The 18,022-nt window shown below is 47.5% G+C and overlaps 1 protein-coding gene across 1 annotated transcript; it reads right to left on the reverse strand.

Moving 5' to 3' along the window:
* Positions 1–2,154: 2,154 nt before the first annotated feature.
* Positions 2,155–7,081, reverse strand: LOC146616675 (uncharacterized). Its single transcript, XM_085374331.1, has 7 exons — positions 6,690–7,081; positions 6,525–6,648; positions 6,113–6,433; positions 5,732–5,959; positions 4,919–5,611; positions 2,469–2,532; positions 2,155–2,159 (listed from the first exon to the last, which is right to left on the reverse strand). Exons 1-7 carry the CDS (start codon positions 7,079–7,081, stop codon positions 2,155–2,157), a joined length of 1,827 nt encoding a protein of 608 aa, XP_085230457.1.
* Positions 7,082–18,022: the final 10,941 nt, after the last annotated feature.

Here is an 18,022-nt window from a genome sequence, read left to right on the forward strand (position 1 = left end):
TTAATGCGCCTGGCTTTTCCATCTCTGGCTGTACATCATGAACAGCGTGTCCTTCAGAGGCACCAAAAAACAGGAGACTGAAAATGTCAGTAAAAATATTACAAACTGAAAATAAAGTAGAAAACACACAAGCCTTGGGGCTTAACAAGACTGACTCTCCCCTCAAGGTTGCTCTTCTTCTTCTTTGAACAATATCAAGTTTATTTTTTAAATACTTTTTGCCAATGACAAATACCCAGCGTGTGCATGAAGGACCCATCTTCCCTGCAAGATATTCATTAAATTTGCCAAATTGTTATTCATGGAATGATAACAGACAAAGCTTTATTGTTCACTCCCCTAATTATTAAGCACTTACCTGGTAAACCTTTAATAAATTAACAGTGTTGCTGAATAATTACCACTGCTAAAATGAGATAATAAATAAGTGAGAAGGTAAACACAGAAAAAACTGCAGCCATGCTAAGAAAGCCCTACACGGTTATTCACAGAGTCAACAAAGCTGCGCAGCTGTGAGCGCTGAAGGCTGGGAATAAATAAAATACTAAAAATTTGTACTTCTTGGAAAACAGGGAGAAACAGGTATTTCATCAGGCATCCCAAAATTTATGTCAGTACAGCCCAAATTGCATGATCTACTGCTGAATATCTGGAAAGATGAATCTGCTTCTTAAATAATTATTAATGACTGCATTCTTTAAAACATCTGCAACTATCTTTGCAGTGATGTTAAATATAACTTTTGATCTCACCTGAAAACCCCCCAAAAAGACATTTCATTGGTTCACAGAAGTGTTCAACGCTGTATGAACGTATGAACGTGTGTGAATGTTAGACAGAAAGCACTTTAGCAGAAAAAAAGTCTCATTCTCAAAAAAAAAATATAAACACAAAAAACCCAAAACTTGCAGCCTGTGTTCATAAGTTCACCGTCTATTGCCAAACATTCGTCTGTCGTCGGCAGGCGATGAACAGTGACGGCATCCTAGCTAAGAACCAGGCAGATGATTGGTGGTTTACCAAAATTCAATTGAACTCAATTCAATGTTATTTATACAGCATCAAATCACAACAACAGTCACCTCAAGACGCTTTATATTGTAAGGTAGACCCTACAATAACACATACAGAGAAAACCCAACAATCATATGACCCCCTATTAGCAAGCACTTTGGCGACAGTGGGAAGGAAAAACTCCCTTTTAACAGGAAGAAACCTCCAGCAGGACCAGGCTCAGGGAGGGGCGGGGCCATCTGCTGTGATTGGTTGGGGTGAGAGAAGGAAGACAGGATAAAGATATGCTGTGGAAGAGAGCCAGAGATTAATAACAAGTATGATTCAATGCAGAGAGGTCTGTTAACACATAGTGATGCCCTCTTATTACTTTATTATAATAAGAAGAACAGTATAATTTTATATCTTATTATATTATTTGCTATTATACAAATAGTGCTGGTGGGAGGTTCTCTTGATTATTGCTGCCTGATTTAAGTGGATATACATGAACGTCTGAGCACAACTGCAGAGTAACAGCTGAGATGTAGCTCAGATGATTTATATACCAGAAAAAAGAAAATGTTTCACCTTTTCTGAACTCAAACGTGACAAAAGTTTTAGAAAGTTAAACTGTTGACAGATTTCATGTGGAGTACAGTCTGCTGTCATGTCTCTTCATACACAAACAGCTTTTAATGAAGCCTGTGCAGAAGACGATACGTTCAGCAGCAACACTTAAATAAGTTTGGAGGTAATTAGTCTGCCCTAATTAGGCAGAAACCTGCTTCTACACATAGAAAACAATCCTAGGTGAGAATCAATAGTTTGATGATGGGCTTTGCACTTCTAAAAGAATTCCCTGTTGCCAAATAAACATCCAGCAATATAACGATCAAAGGAAAGAGAAACCACTTCCTTACAGTAAAAAGTTATTATCAGTGTGAATATGATGATAGTAATAAACTCAGTTCTAATTTCTTATGTGCTAATTAATTTTGTGGAGAGCCTCAGAGATTCCCTTTAATGTGGTGAACGCTGCATGACTGCAGGTAAAGACAGAAAGTAGCTGGAAACAGTGGTCAGCATGGAGAGCAGCACTGTAACACTGGAAAATATAATTTCAGGTGCTTTTTGTTTTTGGGTGGCCAAAGATGTTTGCTAGTCTGGAACAGATGCAAAAGGAAGCGGAAACAAAGAATAAAGAACGACTAATATTATATGAAATATAGTTATTGTTAGCTTTGGGTTCTATAGCTTCTCGTGGATTTGTGCAAAGAGAGCCAAACAAACGCTTTCATGCTTTTTTTAAAAAATTGGGCGACTGGGCATGTCAACGACGGTCTGAGTTTGGGAAAAAATAAAGGGTTCGGTAAACAATAACGCTCATTCGTTTAAGTCCACCTCTCTTAAGTAGCTAAGTGGAGCTGATGCAGTGTGTGGAGTCCTCCTGTCAGGCTCGACGTCTTACTGACCTTTCAGATCGCAGGCTTGGATCTTGTGCTTCCTCAGGTGGGAGATGGTTGGCCATGTACCCAACTGCATATTCACGATTACGGAAAAATTCATGCCATCCTTGAGCAGGAGAACACGAAGCCTTTCAGGCAGGGCTCTTCTGCTTTCTTGATTATTTGCAGGACTGTGTAGCAGGTGGAGCAGAGAAATCATTTGTGTGACAGATTAGAATCAACAACAAACATTTAAAGATTCAGTCCTCGTTCGTTTATTATATGATTGCCTGTTTAACAGATTCCTGCATGATTTTTATTTATGAAATTCTCCAAAAGTCAGTTCTCCATACCTCGAAATGTGACAGTAAAGCATTTTCAATAACGTGTAATAAATCACGTTCTGCCTGCTTGTCTCTGTTCATGTCATGAAACGCTGTGCGGCAGGCAGGAGTAGGACCCAAAATGCAGGACTCACAGGCACGGGGGAATGAACTTAAAACTCAGCTTTATTCGCTGGCAGAACAAACATAAAAACTAAACTGGGAAACCACAAACTAGGAACTCACAGAGAGACACACAGGGAGATCCACACAGCAAGAGGGACGACGTCACGCTGAACAGAGGGAGACGCAGACAGAAATACACAGAGGGTTAACGAGGGGAGTGGGAACACACGGGGAACACAGGTGACACTGATAGCCATAACGAGACAGGGCGGGGTGAACTGAACACTGACGGGAGAGGTGAAACAGGGAGCACAGAGGTTCAGACAGGAGGAGAGAGAGCACGAGTAGAACACCAACGTAACAGGCAGGGGAGACATGGAATAAACACGAAAGGGGACGAGGGCTCATAAATACATAGAGGGCACACAGGGGGAAGAGAGAGCACGGGGAGAACTTAGACATAATGGGCAGGGGAAGCATGGAATAAATCATAAGGAGAGACGAGGGCTCACAGATACACAGAGGGGCACACAGGGAGACATGAAGGGCAAGGGATCAAAACTAGAAGCCATAGAATAAATCACACAAGTACAATAATACGAAAATCACAAAGAACTAAAAACGCTGGGTCAGGAGACCCAGGACCGTGACAGTACCCCCCCCTCAAGGGCTGGCTCCAGACAGCCCAAACACAGAAAAACAAAACCAAACAGAAAACAACCCAGGGCGGGCGGCGGGGGCCCAGGACGGAGGGCTCGGAACAGAAAACAAAGAGCACAGAAAACACCGGAGCCCAAGAAAACAACCCAAAACACAGAGCAGTTCAGGGGGCCGACCGTGCGGAAGGCAACGGCGGAGACGCGGAGACAGTTCAGGAGGCCGACCGCGCGCAAGGCAACGGCGGCGACGCGGAAACAGTTCAGGAGGCCGGCCGCGCGCAAGGCAACGGCGGCGGCGAAGGAGACGACGGAGCAGTTCAGGAGGCCGACCGCGCGGAAGGCAACGGCGGCGGCGAAGGAGACGACGGAGCAGTTCAGGAGGCCGACCGCGCGGAAGGCAACGGCGGCGGCGAAGGAGACGACGGAGCAGTTCAGGAGGCCGACCGCGCGGAAGGCAGCGGCGGCCCTCCAGTCCCAGGCGTGCCGGCCATGGCCCGGTGGGCGCAGGGCCAGACGAGGCAGCCGATGAGGAGGCTGGGCCAGACGAGGCAGCCGATGAGGAGGCTGGGCCAGACGAGGCAGCCGATGAGGAGGCTGGGCCAGACGAGGCAGCCGATGAGGAGGCTGGGCCAGACGAGGCAGCCGATGAGGAGGCTGGGCCAGACGAGGCAGCCGATGAGGAGGCTGGGCCAGACGAGGCAGCCGATGAGGAGGCTGGGCCAGACGAGGCAGCCGATGAGGAGGCTGGGCCAGACGAGGCAGCCGATGAGGAGGCTGGGCCAGACGAGGCAGCCGATGAGGAGGCTGGGCCAGACGAGGCAGCCGATGAGGAGGCTGGGCCAGACGAGGCAGCCGATGAGGAGGCTGGGCCAGACGAGGCAGCCGATGAGGAGGCTGGGCCAGACGAGGCAGCCGATGAGGAGGCTGGGCCAGACGAGGCAGCCGATGAGGAGGCTGGGCCAGACGAGGCAGCCGATGAGGAGGCTGGGCCAGACGAGGCAGCCGATGAGGAGGCTGGGCCAGACGAGGCAGCCGATGAGGAGGCTGGGCCAGACGAGGCAGCCGAAGAGGAGGCTGGGCCAGACGAGGCAGCCGAAGAGGAGGCTGCGGCAGACGAGGCAGCCGAAGAGGAGGCTGCGGCAGACGAGGCAGCCGAAGAGGAGGCTGCGGCAGACGAAGGCTCTGAAGAGGAGGCTGCGGCAGACGAAGGCTCTGAAGAGGAGGCTGCGGCAGACGAAGGCTCTGCGGCCGGGCCAGGCGTAGCAGAAGCACAGGCGGATGTAGCCGGGCCAGGTGATGACGAGGCGGTCGCAGATGGCGGCTGGACAGGCTCCTCGGGCCCTCCAGCTGATGCGGCGTGAGGCTGAACGGGCCCCTCGGACCCTCCAGCGGAGACAGGAGGCTGAACGGGCCCCTCGGACCCTCCAGCGGAGACAGGAGGCTGAACGGGCCCCTCGGACCCTCCAGCGGAGACAGGAGGCTGAACGGGCCCCTCGGACCCTCCAGCGGAGACAGGAGGCTGAACGGGCCCCTCGGACCCTCCAGCGGAGACAGGAGGCTGAACGGGCCCCTCGGACCCTCCAGCGGAGACAGGAGGCTGAACGGGCCCCTCGGACCCTCCAGCGGAGACAGGAGGCTGAACGGGCCCCTCGGACCCTCCAGCGGAGACAGGAGGCTGAACGGGCCCCTCGGACCCTCCAGCGGAGACAGGAGGCTGAACGGGCCCCTCGGACCCTCCAGCGGAGACAGGAGGCTGAACGGGCCTCTCGGACCCTCCAGCGGAGACAGGGAGGTGCTGGCCGGGCTCACTGGAACCCCCAGCGGACGAGGTAGATGGCGGCGTGGAAGCCGCGGAGTCCTGGATGAGCTCATCCGAGCTTCCAGCAGGAGCTGATGTAGAGCCAGAGAGGATTAGGACCCCGGGCTCAATGTTAAGCTGGCTAAAAAACCGCACTGCTACGGGGAACTGGGCCAAAGGTTCAGGTGCGAGCTGAGCTGCTGGACACACGGGGACCTGAGCTGCTGGACACACGGGGACCTGAGCTGCTGGACACACGGGGACCTGAGCTGCTGGACACACGGGGACCTGAGCTGCTGGACACACGGGGACCTGAGCTGCTGGACACACGGGGACCTGAGCTGCTGGACACACGGGGACCTGAGCTGCTGGACACACGGGGACCTGAGCTGCTAACGGTGGAGAAGTAAATGACTGCACAGGGGACTGAACTGATGTCTGTAGTAGCGGTGGTGGTGAGAGTGGAGTAGGTGGTGGAGTTAATGACTTCACAGGGGAATGAACTAGAGGTAGTGACGGTTGTGGTGCTGGTGGTTGAGTGGGTGACTGTGCTAAAGGAGGCTGCACTGGGGACAGCAGGGCTGCAGGAGGCTGCACTGGGGACACTGGAGGCTGCACTGGGGACACTGGAGGCTGCACTGGGGACACTGGAGGCTGCACTGGGGACACTGGAGGCTGCACTGGGGACACTGGAGGCTGCACTGGGGACACTGGAGGCTGCACTGGGGACACTGGAGGCTGCACTGGGGACACTGGAGGCTGCACTGGGGACACTGGAGGCTGCAGTGATGGTTGTAGTGGAGGTGTAACGGGTGAAGGAGTGGCTGAAGTGGCTGTGGGTCGGACGGCTAGTGGCTCAGCTACAGGGTATGGTAACGGCAGGGCTATGGGTTGAATGACTGACTGAGTAGCAGCCTGAGTGGCTGGGTGTAGTGACGGTTGTGGTGGAAGAGAAACAGGTGGTAGTGTGGATGATGGAGCTAAGGGCGACTGAGTGGCAGACCGAACTGATGACTGAAGCGATGGTAGAGGTGAAAATGGAGCGTGTGGTGGAGTTAACGGCTGAGCTAGCGGGGACACAGGAGACTGAGCTGCGGGTGGCGGCGAGGGAGCTAACTGAGCTGCGGGTGGCGGCGAGGGAGCTAACTGAGCTGCGGGTGGCGGCGAGGGAGCTAACTGAGCTGCGGGTGGCGGCGAGGGAGCTAACTGAGCTGCGGGTGGCGGCGAGGGAGCTAACTGAGCTGCGGGTGGCGGCGAGGGAGCTAACTGAGCTGCGGGTGGCGGCGAGGGAGCTAACTGAGCTGCGGGTGGCGGCGAGGGAGCTAACTGAGCTGGAAGTAGCAGCGAGGGAGCCGACGGAGCTTCTGGCAGCACAGAAGGTGAATTAGAAGGCCGAATGTCCGGCTGTGGGGTGGCGCGTCGGCGGCGTGAATGCCGTTTCTTTTTTGATGATGGCTCTGACGGGCCGAGCGGCTCCGCATCCGGCCCTTCAGGCAGGTGGGTAGTAGCAGCTGGGGGATGAAGGTGGAGCTCGTTGCGGATTAAGTCCTGTTCGAGTGGGTGGAGCGCACTGAGTAGCCAGGGAAGACCAGAGATTAAACGCTGTAGTTTGGTTTCCACGGCGCGGCGAAATTCCTTTCCCTCATGTTCGAGCCACAGATGCAGGAGTTTTTCCACGGAGTAGATAATGTCCAGACGCAGTTCTTCTGGTGGGTTGAGTGCTGCTGGGTCCATATCTGGTGACGTCGTACTGTCATGAAACGCTGTGCGGCAGGCAGGAGTAGGACCCAAAATGCAGGACTCACAGGCACGGGGGAATGAACTTAAAACTCAGCTTTATTCGCTGGCAGAACAAACATAAAAACTAAACTGGGAAACCACAAACTAGGAACTCACAGAGAGACACACAGGGAGATCCACACAGCAAGAGGGACGACGTCACGCTGAACAGAGGGAGACGCAGACAGAAATACACAGAGGGTTAACGAGGGGAGTGGGAACACACGGGGAACACAGGTGACACTGATAGCCATAACGAGACAGGGCGGGGTGAACTGAACACTGACGGGAGAGGTGAAACAGGGAGCACAGAGGTTCAGACAGGAGGAGAGAGAGCACGAGTAGAACACCAACGTAACAGGCAGGGGAGACATGGAATAAACACGAAAGGGGACGAGGGCTCATAAATACATAGAGGGCACACAGGGGGAAGAGAGAGCACGGGGAGAACTTAGACATAATGGGCAGGGGAAGCATGGAATAAATCATAAGGAGAGACGAGGGCTCACAGATACACAGAGGGGCACACAGGGAGACATGAAGGGCAAGGGATCAAAACTAGAAGCCATAGAATAAATCACACAAGTACAATAATACGAAAATCACAAAGAACTAAAAACGCTGGGTCAGGAGACCCAGGACCGTGACAGTTCATTCCTGTACACGGATCATTCAGCACAACTCTAAGATAGATTAATAAGACCGATCTCTACAGCTGCACTGCAACAGACTTTGTCTAGACCACGTTGCGTGTTCATGCTACAGCAGCAGCCTTTGGCATCATTTTACTAACGGTTGTGTTATCACTCTCCTCTCTTCTTCTGGTTACGTGTAGGACGGCTGAGTTGGAGACGTGTGCAGGACAGAGATAAACCCCAGCTGAAGTAAGGACTTCACGTTTTTTTTATTTTGCAGAGATTCAGCATCAGAGCACAAAAAAATGATTTTAACATTTTTAATTTTAATGTTGGATGAAGACTCTTACACCCAGCTTGGTGTCCCACCAGGCAGCTGAACGAAAAACTTCATTAAAAAAGAGTTATGAACTGACTGAATACTGAAAACTAAAGAATTCAATTAAATTTTATTTATATAGAACTTCATATTGTAAGGTAAAGACCAGAAGGTAATACAGAGAAAGCCCCAACTATCAGACGACCCCCTGTGACCATCACTTGGTGACAGTGGGAAGGCAGCCATTCCAATATTTTTGCTCACTGATGCTAAATCTATATTGTGTTATGTGTTTAATGTTTGCAAATCACAACGTATGTGCAGTGTTGGGAAGGTTACTGTATTCCACTACAGATTACAGATTACATGCCCCAAAATGTATTTTGTAACGTATTCCATTATGTTACTCAATGAGAGTAACTATTCTGAATACTTTGGATTACTTAATATATTATCATGCTGTTTACAACTACATGAATGTCCTATTGCTGTGATTTATTACTATTACTGAAGGTTACTCTCCACACCAACACCAACTGGATGTTTAAATCTTAATATAAATGAGTAACAGTAGGTGGACATTAGGTAAGGCTGCACTTTTTGCAGCGATCTCGTATAGAAACTATTCCTCGCGTATATAAAACAGGTCCGCGGCTCCGACTCAGCGTTTTGAGTTTTTATATACAGTGGGGCAAAAAAGTATTTAGTCAGCCACCGATTGTGCAAGTTCCCCCACCTAAAATGATGACAGAGGTCAGTAATTTGCACCAGAGGTACACTTCAACTGTGAGAGACAGAATGTGGAAAAAAAATCCATGAATCCACATGGTAGGATTTGTAAAGAATTTATTGGTAAATCAAGGTGGAAAATAAGTATTTGGTCAATAACAAAAATACAACTCAATACTTTGTAACATAACCTTTGTTGGCAATAACAGAGGTCAAACGTTTACTATAGGTCTTTACCAGGTTTGCACACACAGTAGCTGGTATTTTGGCCCATTCCTCCATGCAGATCTTCTCGAGAGCAGTGATGTTTTGGGGCTGTCGCCGAGCAACACGGACTTTCAACTCCCGCCACAGATTTTCTATGGGGTTGAGGTCTGGAGACTGGCTAGGCCACTCCAGGACTTTCAAATGCTTCTTACGGAGCCACTCCTTTGTTGCCCGGGCGGTGTGTTTTGGATCATTGTCATGTTGGAAGACCCAGCCTCGTTTCATCTTCAAAGTTCTCACTGATGGAAGGAGGTTTTGGCTCAAAATCTCACGATACATGGCCCCATTCATTCTGTCCTTAACACGGATCAGTCGTCCTGTCCCCTTGGCAGAAAAACAGCCCCATAGCATGATGTTTCCACCCCCATGCTTCACAGTAGGTATGGTGTTCTTGGGATGCAACTCAGTATTCTTCTTCCTCCAAACACGACGAGTTGAGTTTATACCAAAAAGTTCTACTTTGGTTTCATCTGACCACATGACATTCTCCCAATCCTCTGCTGTATCATCCATGTGCTCTCTGGCAAACTTCAGACGGGCCTGGACATGCACTGGCTTCAGCAGCGGAACACGTCTGGCACTGCGGGATTTGATTCCCTGCCGTTGTAGTGTGTTACTGATGGTGACCTTTGTTACTTTGGTCCCAGCTCTCTGCAGGTCATTCACCAGGTCCCCCCGTGTGGTTCTGGGATCTTTGCTCACCGTTCTCATGATCATTTTGACCCCACGGGATGAGATCTTGCGTGGAGCCCCAGATGGAGGGAGATTATCAGTGGTCTTGTATGTCTTCCATTTTCTGATGATTGCTCCCACAGTTGATTTTTTCACACCAAGCTGCTTGCCTATTGTAGATTCACTCTTCCCAGTCTGGTGCAGGTCTACAATACTTTTCCTGGTGTCCTTCGAAAGCTCTTTGGTCTTGGCCATGGCGGAGTTTAGAGTCTGACTGTTTGAGGCTGTGGACAGGTGTCTTTTATACAGATGATGAGTTCAAACAGGTGCCATTCATACAGGTAACGAGTGGGGGACAGAAAAGCTTCTTACAGAAGACGTTACAGGTCTGTGAGAGCCAGAGATTTTCCTTGTTTGAGGTGACCAAATACTTATTTTCCACCCTGATTTACCAATAAATTCTTTACAAATCCTACCATGTGGATTCATGGATTTTTTTTTCACATTCTGTCTCTCACAGTTGAAGTGTACCTCTGGTGCAAATTACTGACCTCTGTCATCATTTTAAGTGGGGGAACTTGCACAATCGGTGGCTGACTAAATACTTTTTTGCCCCACTGTATTTTGATGTTTATGGTTTATGTTTAAATTCATTAGGTTTTCTAAGTTCATTTCTATTATGTTACTGTTATGCTGGGCTCACACTGTGCGATTTTTTTTCAGTCACGTTATTCAGCTCCTGCTTAAACTGCACGATTGACTCGCAGGGGTTAGAAGTTCATAGGTCACGATGCTAATGAAAAACATTTATCAGCCAGCTGTGATTGAGCAGCAGTGTAGATCCAACTATTTTCACGGTTGTTGTGGTCGTGATAATTTTGTGAGGCCACATCGAAACGGCTCGGATGAGCTTTCCAAAGTTCTACAAGTTGTACCTCCATCGCTTGTGTCCAGATCACACGCTGCACTGCCGTGCTGCGCCGTCTTTTTCGCTGACATTTGTGTTTGCGCGTGCGCAGTGTGACAAACTGCGGTGACACCCTCATGACGGTCGCGAGGATTTCAAACAGGTTTGAAATCCTCACGACCAAGCGATTGATGATCGGGAGCTCGTCGTGAGGTGTTAATCGCGTCTTGTTACCCCACGTATACTACACGATGCACGACGCACGATGAAGGCCAAAATCGGGCCGATCGCCAAAACGGTCGCACGACTCAAAAATCGGCTCAAAATGGGTCAAAAACCGCACAGTGTGAGCCCAGCATTATAGGTCATTGTTTCTTAGACCCCCCTTGTGTCTGCACCCCCTGTGTTTAAGTCTCCTTTGCCCTTCACGTGTTGTCATGTCTGTATCTCGTTATGTTTCCTGTTTTATTTTGAAGAGGTCTGGTGTCCCATGTTCGTTGTGTTTAGTTTCACTCCCCTGTGGCGTCATTATGTTTATTCTAATCAGCTGTTTCCCTTCATCACCTCCTGTGGGTGTTGAGTCTGTGTGTTTACACTCGTTCCTCGCTCGATCGCCTGCTTTGTTTCCAGGTTTATGGATTCTTGTCAGGTCTTTGGGTCTCTAGGTTCTTGTTCTTTTTATATTTAGCTCACCCAGTTCAGGTTATTGTTAGTTTTGCCTTTTCTTTTGTTTTTGTGCTGTTTACTACCTGCTTTCAGTTAATATTAAGTCTGTTTGCACGCTTTGTTTCATCTGCATTTGGATCCACTATTCAGACTCCGCATAGTCCGCGTCAACACTGCATCACTCTTATTTAAGTTGGGATAATTCTAAGTAGTGACTTTAGACTTTAGTCAGATGTAAGTTGCTATAACCTTCACCTGTGGAGCAGGTGACTGCTAACGGTTCAGAGTGAGACAAACTGATTGCAGCTCAGTTTATTTGGAGAGATCAGAAAACTCAGCAGGACGAGCGGCTTATTTAGTGAAGTTACCTGCTGACGACCAGCAGCGTGTCAGCTCTGTGAGTCTACATGTACTCTCCACACAAAGACAGAATGCCAAATATTACAGAGAAAATCACAAAATGGGACGACCAATAAGTGACCAGGAAAAAAAACAAACTGAATTATCACATCAAGAGCTGCAGGAGAGGCAGAGAGGGGGGGTTTCTCCTGCCGAGCTGCTTCCTGGGTGTTAATATTTGAACTGAATGATCAACCAGGCTTCACTTTCTTTCTGTGCACCTTGTTGAAGCCACTTTGTGATACATTTATTTCCCTCAGTTACCTTTTACATAGAGGAACTAAAATGATTTTTAACAAGATGTGAAAAATCATGACACTGATGGTGCTGCACGTCTGCTTTTTGTCCCCCCTGAATAACCAAATTAATATGATAAAACACTGATGCTAGATAACGGGAAGGGACAGAGAAGTGATGCAGGAAGAACCAGGAAACTCGTCAAATGGTATAAAATGAAATCTAACTAAAATCAGCATTTTGCTTTTCATTGCACCGATGAATAAAGAGATAGCATTGCACTTAAAACACAAAGATGGACCTAGAGCGGTGGGCGTCACTTCCTGTCTCCTGGCTAGGACGCATTGCCCTGATCAAAATGAATGTGCTGCCCAGGCTATTGTATCCTATCCAAATGATCCCCGTCTTGTTCTCTAAGAGAGTACTGAAGGACATAAATGGTTGGCTCACCTCTTTCATCTGGAACAAGCGCAGACCCAGACTCAAGATGGCAGTGTTGCATCTGCCAAGCTCCAGGGGCGGCTTGGATCTACCTAATATTAGATTGTATCAGCTTTCTGCCCATTTAAGATTTGTGAGCGACTGGGTTAGGGGTAAAACCTCAATCTGGTCGGATATTGAGACAGCTCTGTCACAATGCAAACTGAGCGATCTATTATTTTGTAATGATTTTAACGGAATTAAGGCCCTTTGTACAAATCCTGTAACAATCAACACCCTAAAAGCGTGGCGAATTGTCCGCCGTCTTGAGGGAAGATCGAGAATAACATCAACCTTTACCCCTATAATGAATAACCCTGCTTTCCCTCCGGGTTCTTTGGACCCCGGCTTTCAACGATGGTCTGATAAGAATATTAAGTCTCTTGGTGACCTTTTCTCGGGTGGTGAACTCATGTCGTTTGAACAGCTTACCAACAGTTACGGCTTGCCTAGACAGGATTTCTTTCGTTTTTTGCAAATACGACACTATATCACTCACAATACAACCCTTGCTGAGCACCCTGAAGTATCTGATGTTGAGAGGGTTTTGTTTGGGCAACAGCTGACGGTGTCTCTGAGTTCATTTTACCATGTGCTTAATGCTTTGACTACCACTGATGCGCAGGGGATTAGAGGTGTGTGGGAGAGGGAACTGTCGGTAACCATAGATGAAGATAAGTGGGATACCGTTTGGTCTCTCGCAAAAAGGATTTCAATTTGTACTCGGACAAGAGCAATCCAATTTAAGATTTTACACAGATTACACGTATCCCCTCACCGCAGACACCTCTTCAGCCGCTCTCTTTCCCCTGTGTGTCTTAAGTGCAAAACTGATGTAGGGACTTTAACTCACTGTTTTTGGTCCTGTTATAAGCTTCAAGAATACTGGGCTGACATTACAGGTGAACTGGGGAAAATCTTCCACGTTGATATAGAGATGGACCCTTTGTCCCTGATTCTAGGTCTTCCAAGTGACCGCCTAAAAGCGGCGGCCAACAAAAGATTGTATAACACTCTAACATTTGCAGCCAGGAAAAATATCCTCTTACAATGGATCAACGATAGGACTCCCACTGTCTGTGGCTGGCGCAAAATAGTTTTTGAACTGATTCCTCTGGAATACCTCACACACGTTATACACCACAGTGTGGGTCAGTTCTATGGGATGTGGCACCCCTTTTTGGACTATATTGGACCGGACCTTTCCGCTATCTTATTCAAAGGACTACTACACACGTGATCACCACCCGGGCGCTGTAAGACTGACTCACCACCTCTTGTATGTTATATTTTGTATTTTGTATCTTGTATTATGCCTTATTTAAGAGCTGTTGTGTACGTTTTGTGTTTGTACTGTTTTGTTGTTCTGTGTCTACTGTCGAGACACTGTCGTGTTAAAGGAAAATCTGCAATAAAAACAATGATGAAAAAAAAAAACCACAAAGATACCAGGCTTATGCCATGCACTGAAGTCTGAAATATAATACTTTGCAGAATCGTTTGGAGCGATTAGTGCAGCTGGAAAAGTCGTATTAATTCAAAACTCTCATCTTCCTTTGCAACAATGTCAGGCCGCTGGTTGCTGGCTCGGCTAAATCTGAGCAGAAAATATAAACTTCATAAACGTCAGACTTTATCCACCTCCTCGTGCCTTTTTTCACATTACCAGTAAACACTACTGACACAATGGAAGCTGTGCACACTCATTCATCTCCGCTATGCTTATATGGATGTTATGTACTAATGCTGAGAGTCATTCCAAGTCTCCTTCGTGCTTTTTCTTTTTCTGATACTGACCCCGGCTGATCTTCTGTCCATTAGGTTTTCCAAAGAGTGTTTAGTGGTCTGGCTTCTTTAGACGTGGCCTTTGTGTTTGTAGTTAATGTGGATCACAGCTCTGTATCCTGTGGAGAAACCAGCTCTTTAGGATTCCCTTTATGGCAACCTTGGGTCCAATTTTAGCCTTACCCATACAGCCTCTCCCTTATCCTTAATGAGGCAGGGTATAAAGCCTGAGCCAGCACTGATGCGTGTTTACTACACACCTGTTAAGTGTCTGATGTGATGCAAAGTCCACTAACCTACAGGTATGAGCACTTGCAGAAAGACTTCTCTGTAACGCACACACCTCATTATACATGCATTTAAGGCTTATTTTCAGACTGCTTCATAATGAATTATTTCGGTAGCGTGCTTGGATGAATCCCAGTGGAACAGGCACATTGTTTAAAGCGTGATGGAGATTAACTTAATACATTCCTCTGGTAGCGGTGGATGTTGCTGACTAGGGATGGGTACTGGGTATCAGTGCTTTATTTCGGTGCTTTTTTTTCCTGAGCTGTGATACACTTTAGATTCTAGCCAATCATTTTACGTTTCCGAGGATAGTAGGCGGGCCCAGGTACGTACATTCTTTTAGAGCAGAGCTACAGATTAAAAACGCCCAAGGCGAAGCGGTCAAAGTCTGGCTGTACTTCACAGCAAAAGATGCAAACTCAGCAGCAACAAGTGCTTTAAGCTGATACCGTGATACTGTCAAAGGAGGTAACACCTCGAAACTGATGAAACACCTGGCGACGCATAGCGGAAAATGCGCCGTATTTGATAGCTTGCTGCGAGACCTCACACCGAGCACGTCTACTGCGGGTGTGGTGCCTGTTATCGGACCGGAGTTAGCAACATCCCCCAAAAACCCGAAGAGGAGAGTCCTGGCCCCTAGCCCTGCCAGTGTAGCAGAAATGATGAGGATGATGATGCAGCAGCAGCCGTTCTTCTCTGCGTGAGTAGCTTAATGTTGTTCGTGTGTAATTTACATTGAGTAGGCTAACCACGTTATTACATTAATGCAGGTAAGGTGAACTAGCAAACATCATCATAGCTACATGCGGCTGTCTTCTTGTTTGATGGCAGATACTCCCTTCACCCTGGCCAAAAAGGCTAAAATGACCAAAGAAAAAGTGGAAAACAGCTGAACATGAGAGGTTTTTGGACAAAGTTTGTGTTTTTTCCATTGTTTAAGCACTGCTTCCAACCAAGAGTGATACCATATATGCCCCATAGCTGCAGAAAAGGCTAACATTGTTATCTTTTTACAAAAACCAGCTGAACATGAGAGGTTTTTGGACCAATTTTGTGTTCTCCATTCTTTAAGCACCGGTTAGGGCACCGTTTAAGCACCGGCACCGTTTCAAAAGTACCGGTTTGGTACTGGTATCGGATAAAACCTAAACGATACCCATCCCTAGTGCTGACAGAGCAGATTGGCTGTTCCTGCTTCTGTTAAAGAAAGGCCGAGGTGCTCAAAGCTGGCTGCTGTGATTCGACTCTACGTCTTCATTCAGAGAGCCCACAGTCGCCTCAAGTGCGACCCGGCGACTATTAGCGTGACCCTTCAACCTCCCTCAGACCGGTGCTGGGCCTTGAATTACGATGTGCACTTTTGTATTGCCTGCCTCGTGGAAAATGCTCTCCACTTAGCAGAACGTTGTGAAAAGGGTTTCTTTTTTTGCCTGTGTATAAAAATGGCTCAACCCCATGAAATAAAAATACAAGTCTGCACTTCAGCTACAAAAACCGGACCAAACAAACAAACCAAAACACAGATATCAAGAAAATCGCAACTAAAATCCTGTTTCTGAGAGTTTTGTTTGTATATGTGAAAAACGATCCACAATTTGCGTTGAGTTATCCCTTGCAGCAAAACAGTGGCACACGAGGTAAATGGAAAACAGCATTGGAGGGAACGCAGTAAATATTAATGTGAAATGCCACTCTGAAAAATGTTTACTTTGCCAGAGCTGAAAAATGATCCTTATTTCATGCGCCGGGATGTTTGTGTTATTCATTTAATCAGTTTATGCTTGGTTTTGTTTTTTTCTTCAAGCCATTACGCAGGATTACAGATTACCTTCACCAGCTGTACGCTGTGGTGTCATTCAGCATTCAGTGCATTTAAATCCAGTCGTTCTACCACTGCCAGCCTGTTCAAAACAGTAACTGCTTATGATGGACAATATTCTTTATTCATGAAGTTGCTCTTTATTGATTATTGCAGCCTGCGGTGTTCTAGCAGAGCAGCTCGTGCAGGAGACTAATATCGAGCTGAAAGAGGACCTGAAGAGGCTCTATTATGTCCCCAAAGTCACGCTCACCGTTCAGAAGGGGAGAGTTCAGTTTAATTAGGGAAGCTTAATGCTGCTTTTTATGAGGCCTGGAGGGGCTGCTTCCCCTCCTCCTTCTGCATATTCATGCTTTCCTCTTTGTCTGAAAGACCAAAAGAGGAACATCAGAACCACAGCTCTCAGAGTTTGGAGTCCCAGACATAAAGGTTTGATGTGGATTTGTGTCAAAAACAATTTCAGGAGTATTAAACTGTCACGTTTCTATCGAGCTTTGTGCATCTGAATACGCTCACCAAACAACAAACGCTGAAGCAGATTGACGACAATCTAACGGGCCCGCATGAGAGGATTTCCTTTAATAACCTCACGCTGAAATAGACCGTTTTATTACCGTGGAAGATGCTGGTCGATCTGGAGCTGAAGCCAGAGGGGGGTTGCCACGCGTCAGGCAGATGACAGCCTGCGTGATTCTAATTGATTTCAATGATTCTGTTGGATTTAAACCCTCACAGAAGTGCAGCGAGAGGAGGAAACAAACGTGTGTTTCTTGCAAGAGTTGCTACTTTCGTGGCACTGCTGTGGGGAAAAAGACCGACTTTTGCAAATAACTGCACATCCAAGGTGCTTATCTGCATGCACCAGAGTCGAGGTAACATTTCACAAATTGAGGAAACTTTCATACGCTGCTCTACTTCAGTAGAAAAGCAGTGTTTCAAACCCCCACCCTCAGCTCAGCTGCACTGAAACACATTTGGATAGAAGCGAATAATGAAGTAATGGACAGTCGTTTACAACAGTGCGATGGAGTTGAGCTCATTGTTTCTAATCCACAAAGCATTCATATAGTCATTTTGTCTGAATATAACATCATGTATTTTTCTCCATGTTTAAAAGCAGAGTACGTATCGGAGAGCACGCATCACAGCTGCGATCATAGAGATTTTGCTCTCCATCCTAAGTGATCCACTAAGACTCAGGGCTTCAGACACAAAGAGGGAAAGTTACAGTCATTTTCATCACCATGTGAAGGCTTTTGTATGGACTCTGCTATCACAGCTTTTAACAAGAGGACAGTCAGCACTGCACTCTATCACCGCTCTTTATTGTTTCACATCAAGTGGTGAACTCCTTCACCGAAAATTGCAGACGGAGCCTCCAGGTCCCTCAGGAGGTCATTATGACAGGGATGAGCAGCTCAAAAGCAGCGTATGATGGACAGCGCAGTGACAGCAGGGAAGGAGAGGACACAGTGTGGGGGGGAAATATAAATTGGACTGTGCCGAGTGGAAATAGATCGGCTTTCTGTTACCGAAGAAACTTTTGACAGTATGGGATCTTGCTTGCATCAGCAATCCTCCAGCTGAACAAATATGAGCAGAATACTCGCCGAAGCCTGTAATTTAAAATGCTACAAGTCGTTTTTATGAAACGCTCAGACATGAAAAGCTCATACGTGTTACATGT

This window comes from Diplotaxodon limnothrissa, linkage group LG16, assembly GCF_057381915.1.
Source record: "Diplotaxodon limnothrissa isolate DT_005_m linkage group LG16, D_limnothrissa_male_GT1.1, whole genome shotgun sequence".
NCBI lineage: Eukaryota > Metazoa > Chordata > Actinopteri > Cichliformes > Cichlidae > Diplotaxodon > Diplotaxodon limnothrissa.

What these genes read in the sequence shown, in the direction of transcription:
- LOC146616675 (XM_085374331.1), bottom strand. Translation starts at nt 7,081, where the DNA reads ATGGACCCAGCAGCACTCAACCCACCAGAAGAACTGCGTCTGGACATT. An exon ending in CTCCACCGTTAGCAGCTCAG is followed by an intron (nt 5,612 to 5,731) that starts GTCCCCGTGTGT and finishes CCAGCAGCTCAG; the next exon opens with GTCCCCGTGTGTCCAGCAGC. An exon ending in CTGGAGGGTCCGAGGGGCCC is followed by an intron (nt 2,533 to 4,918) that starts GTTCAGCCTCAC and finishes GTGAATATGCAG; the next exon opens with TTGGGTACATGGCCAACCAT.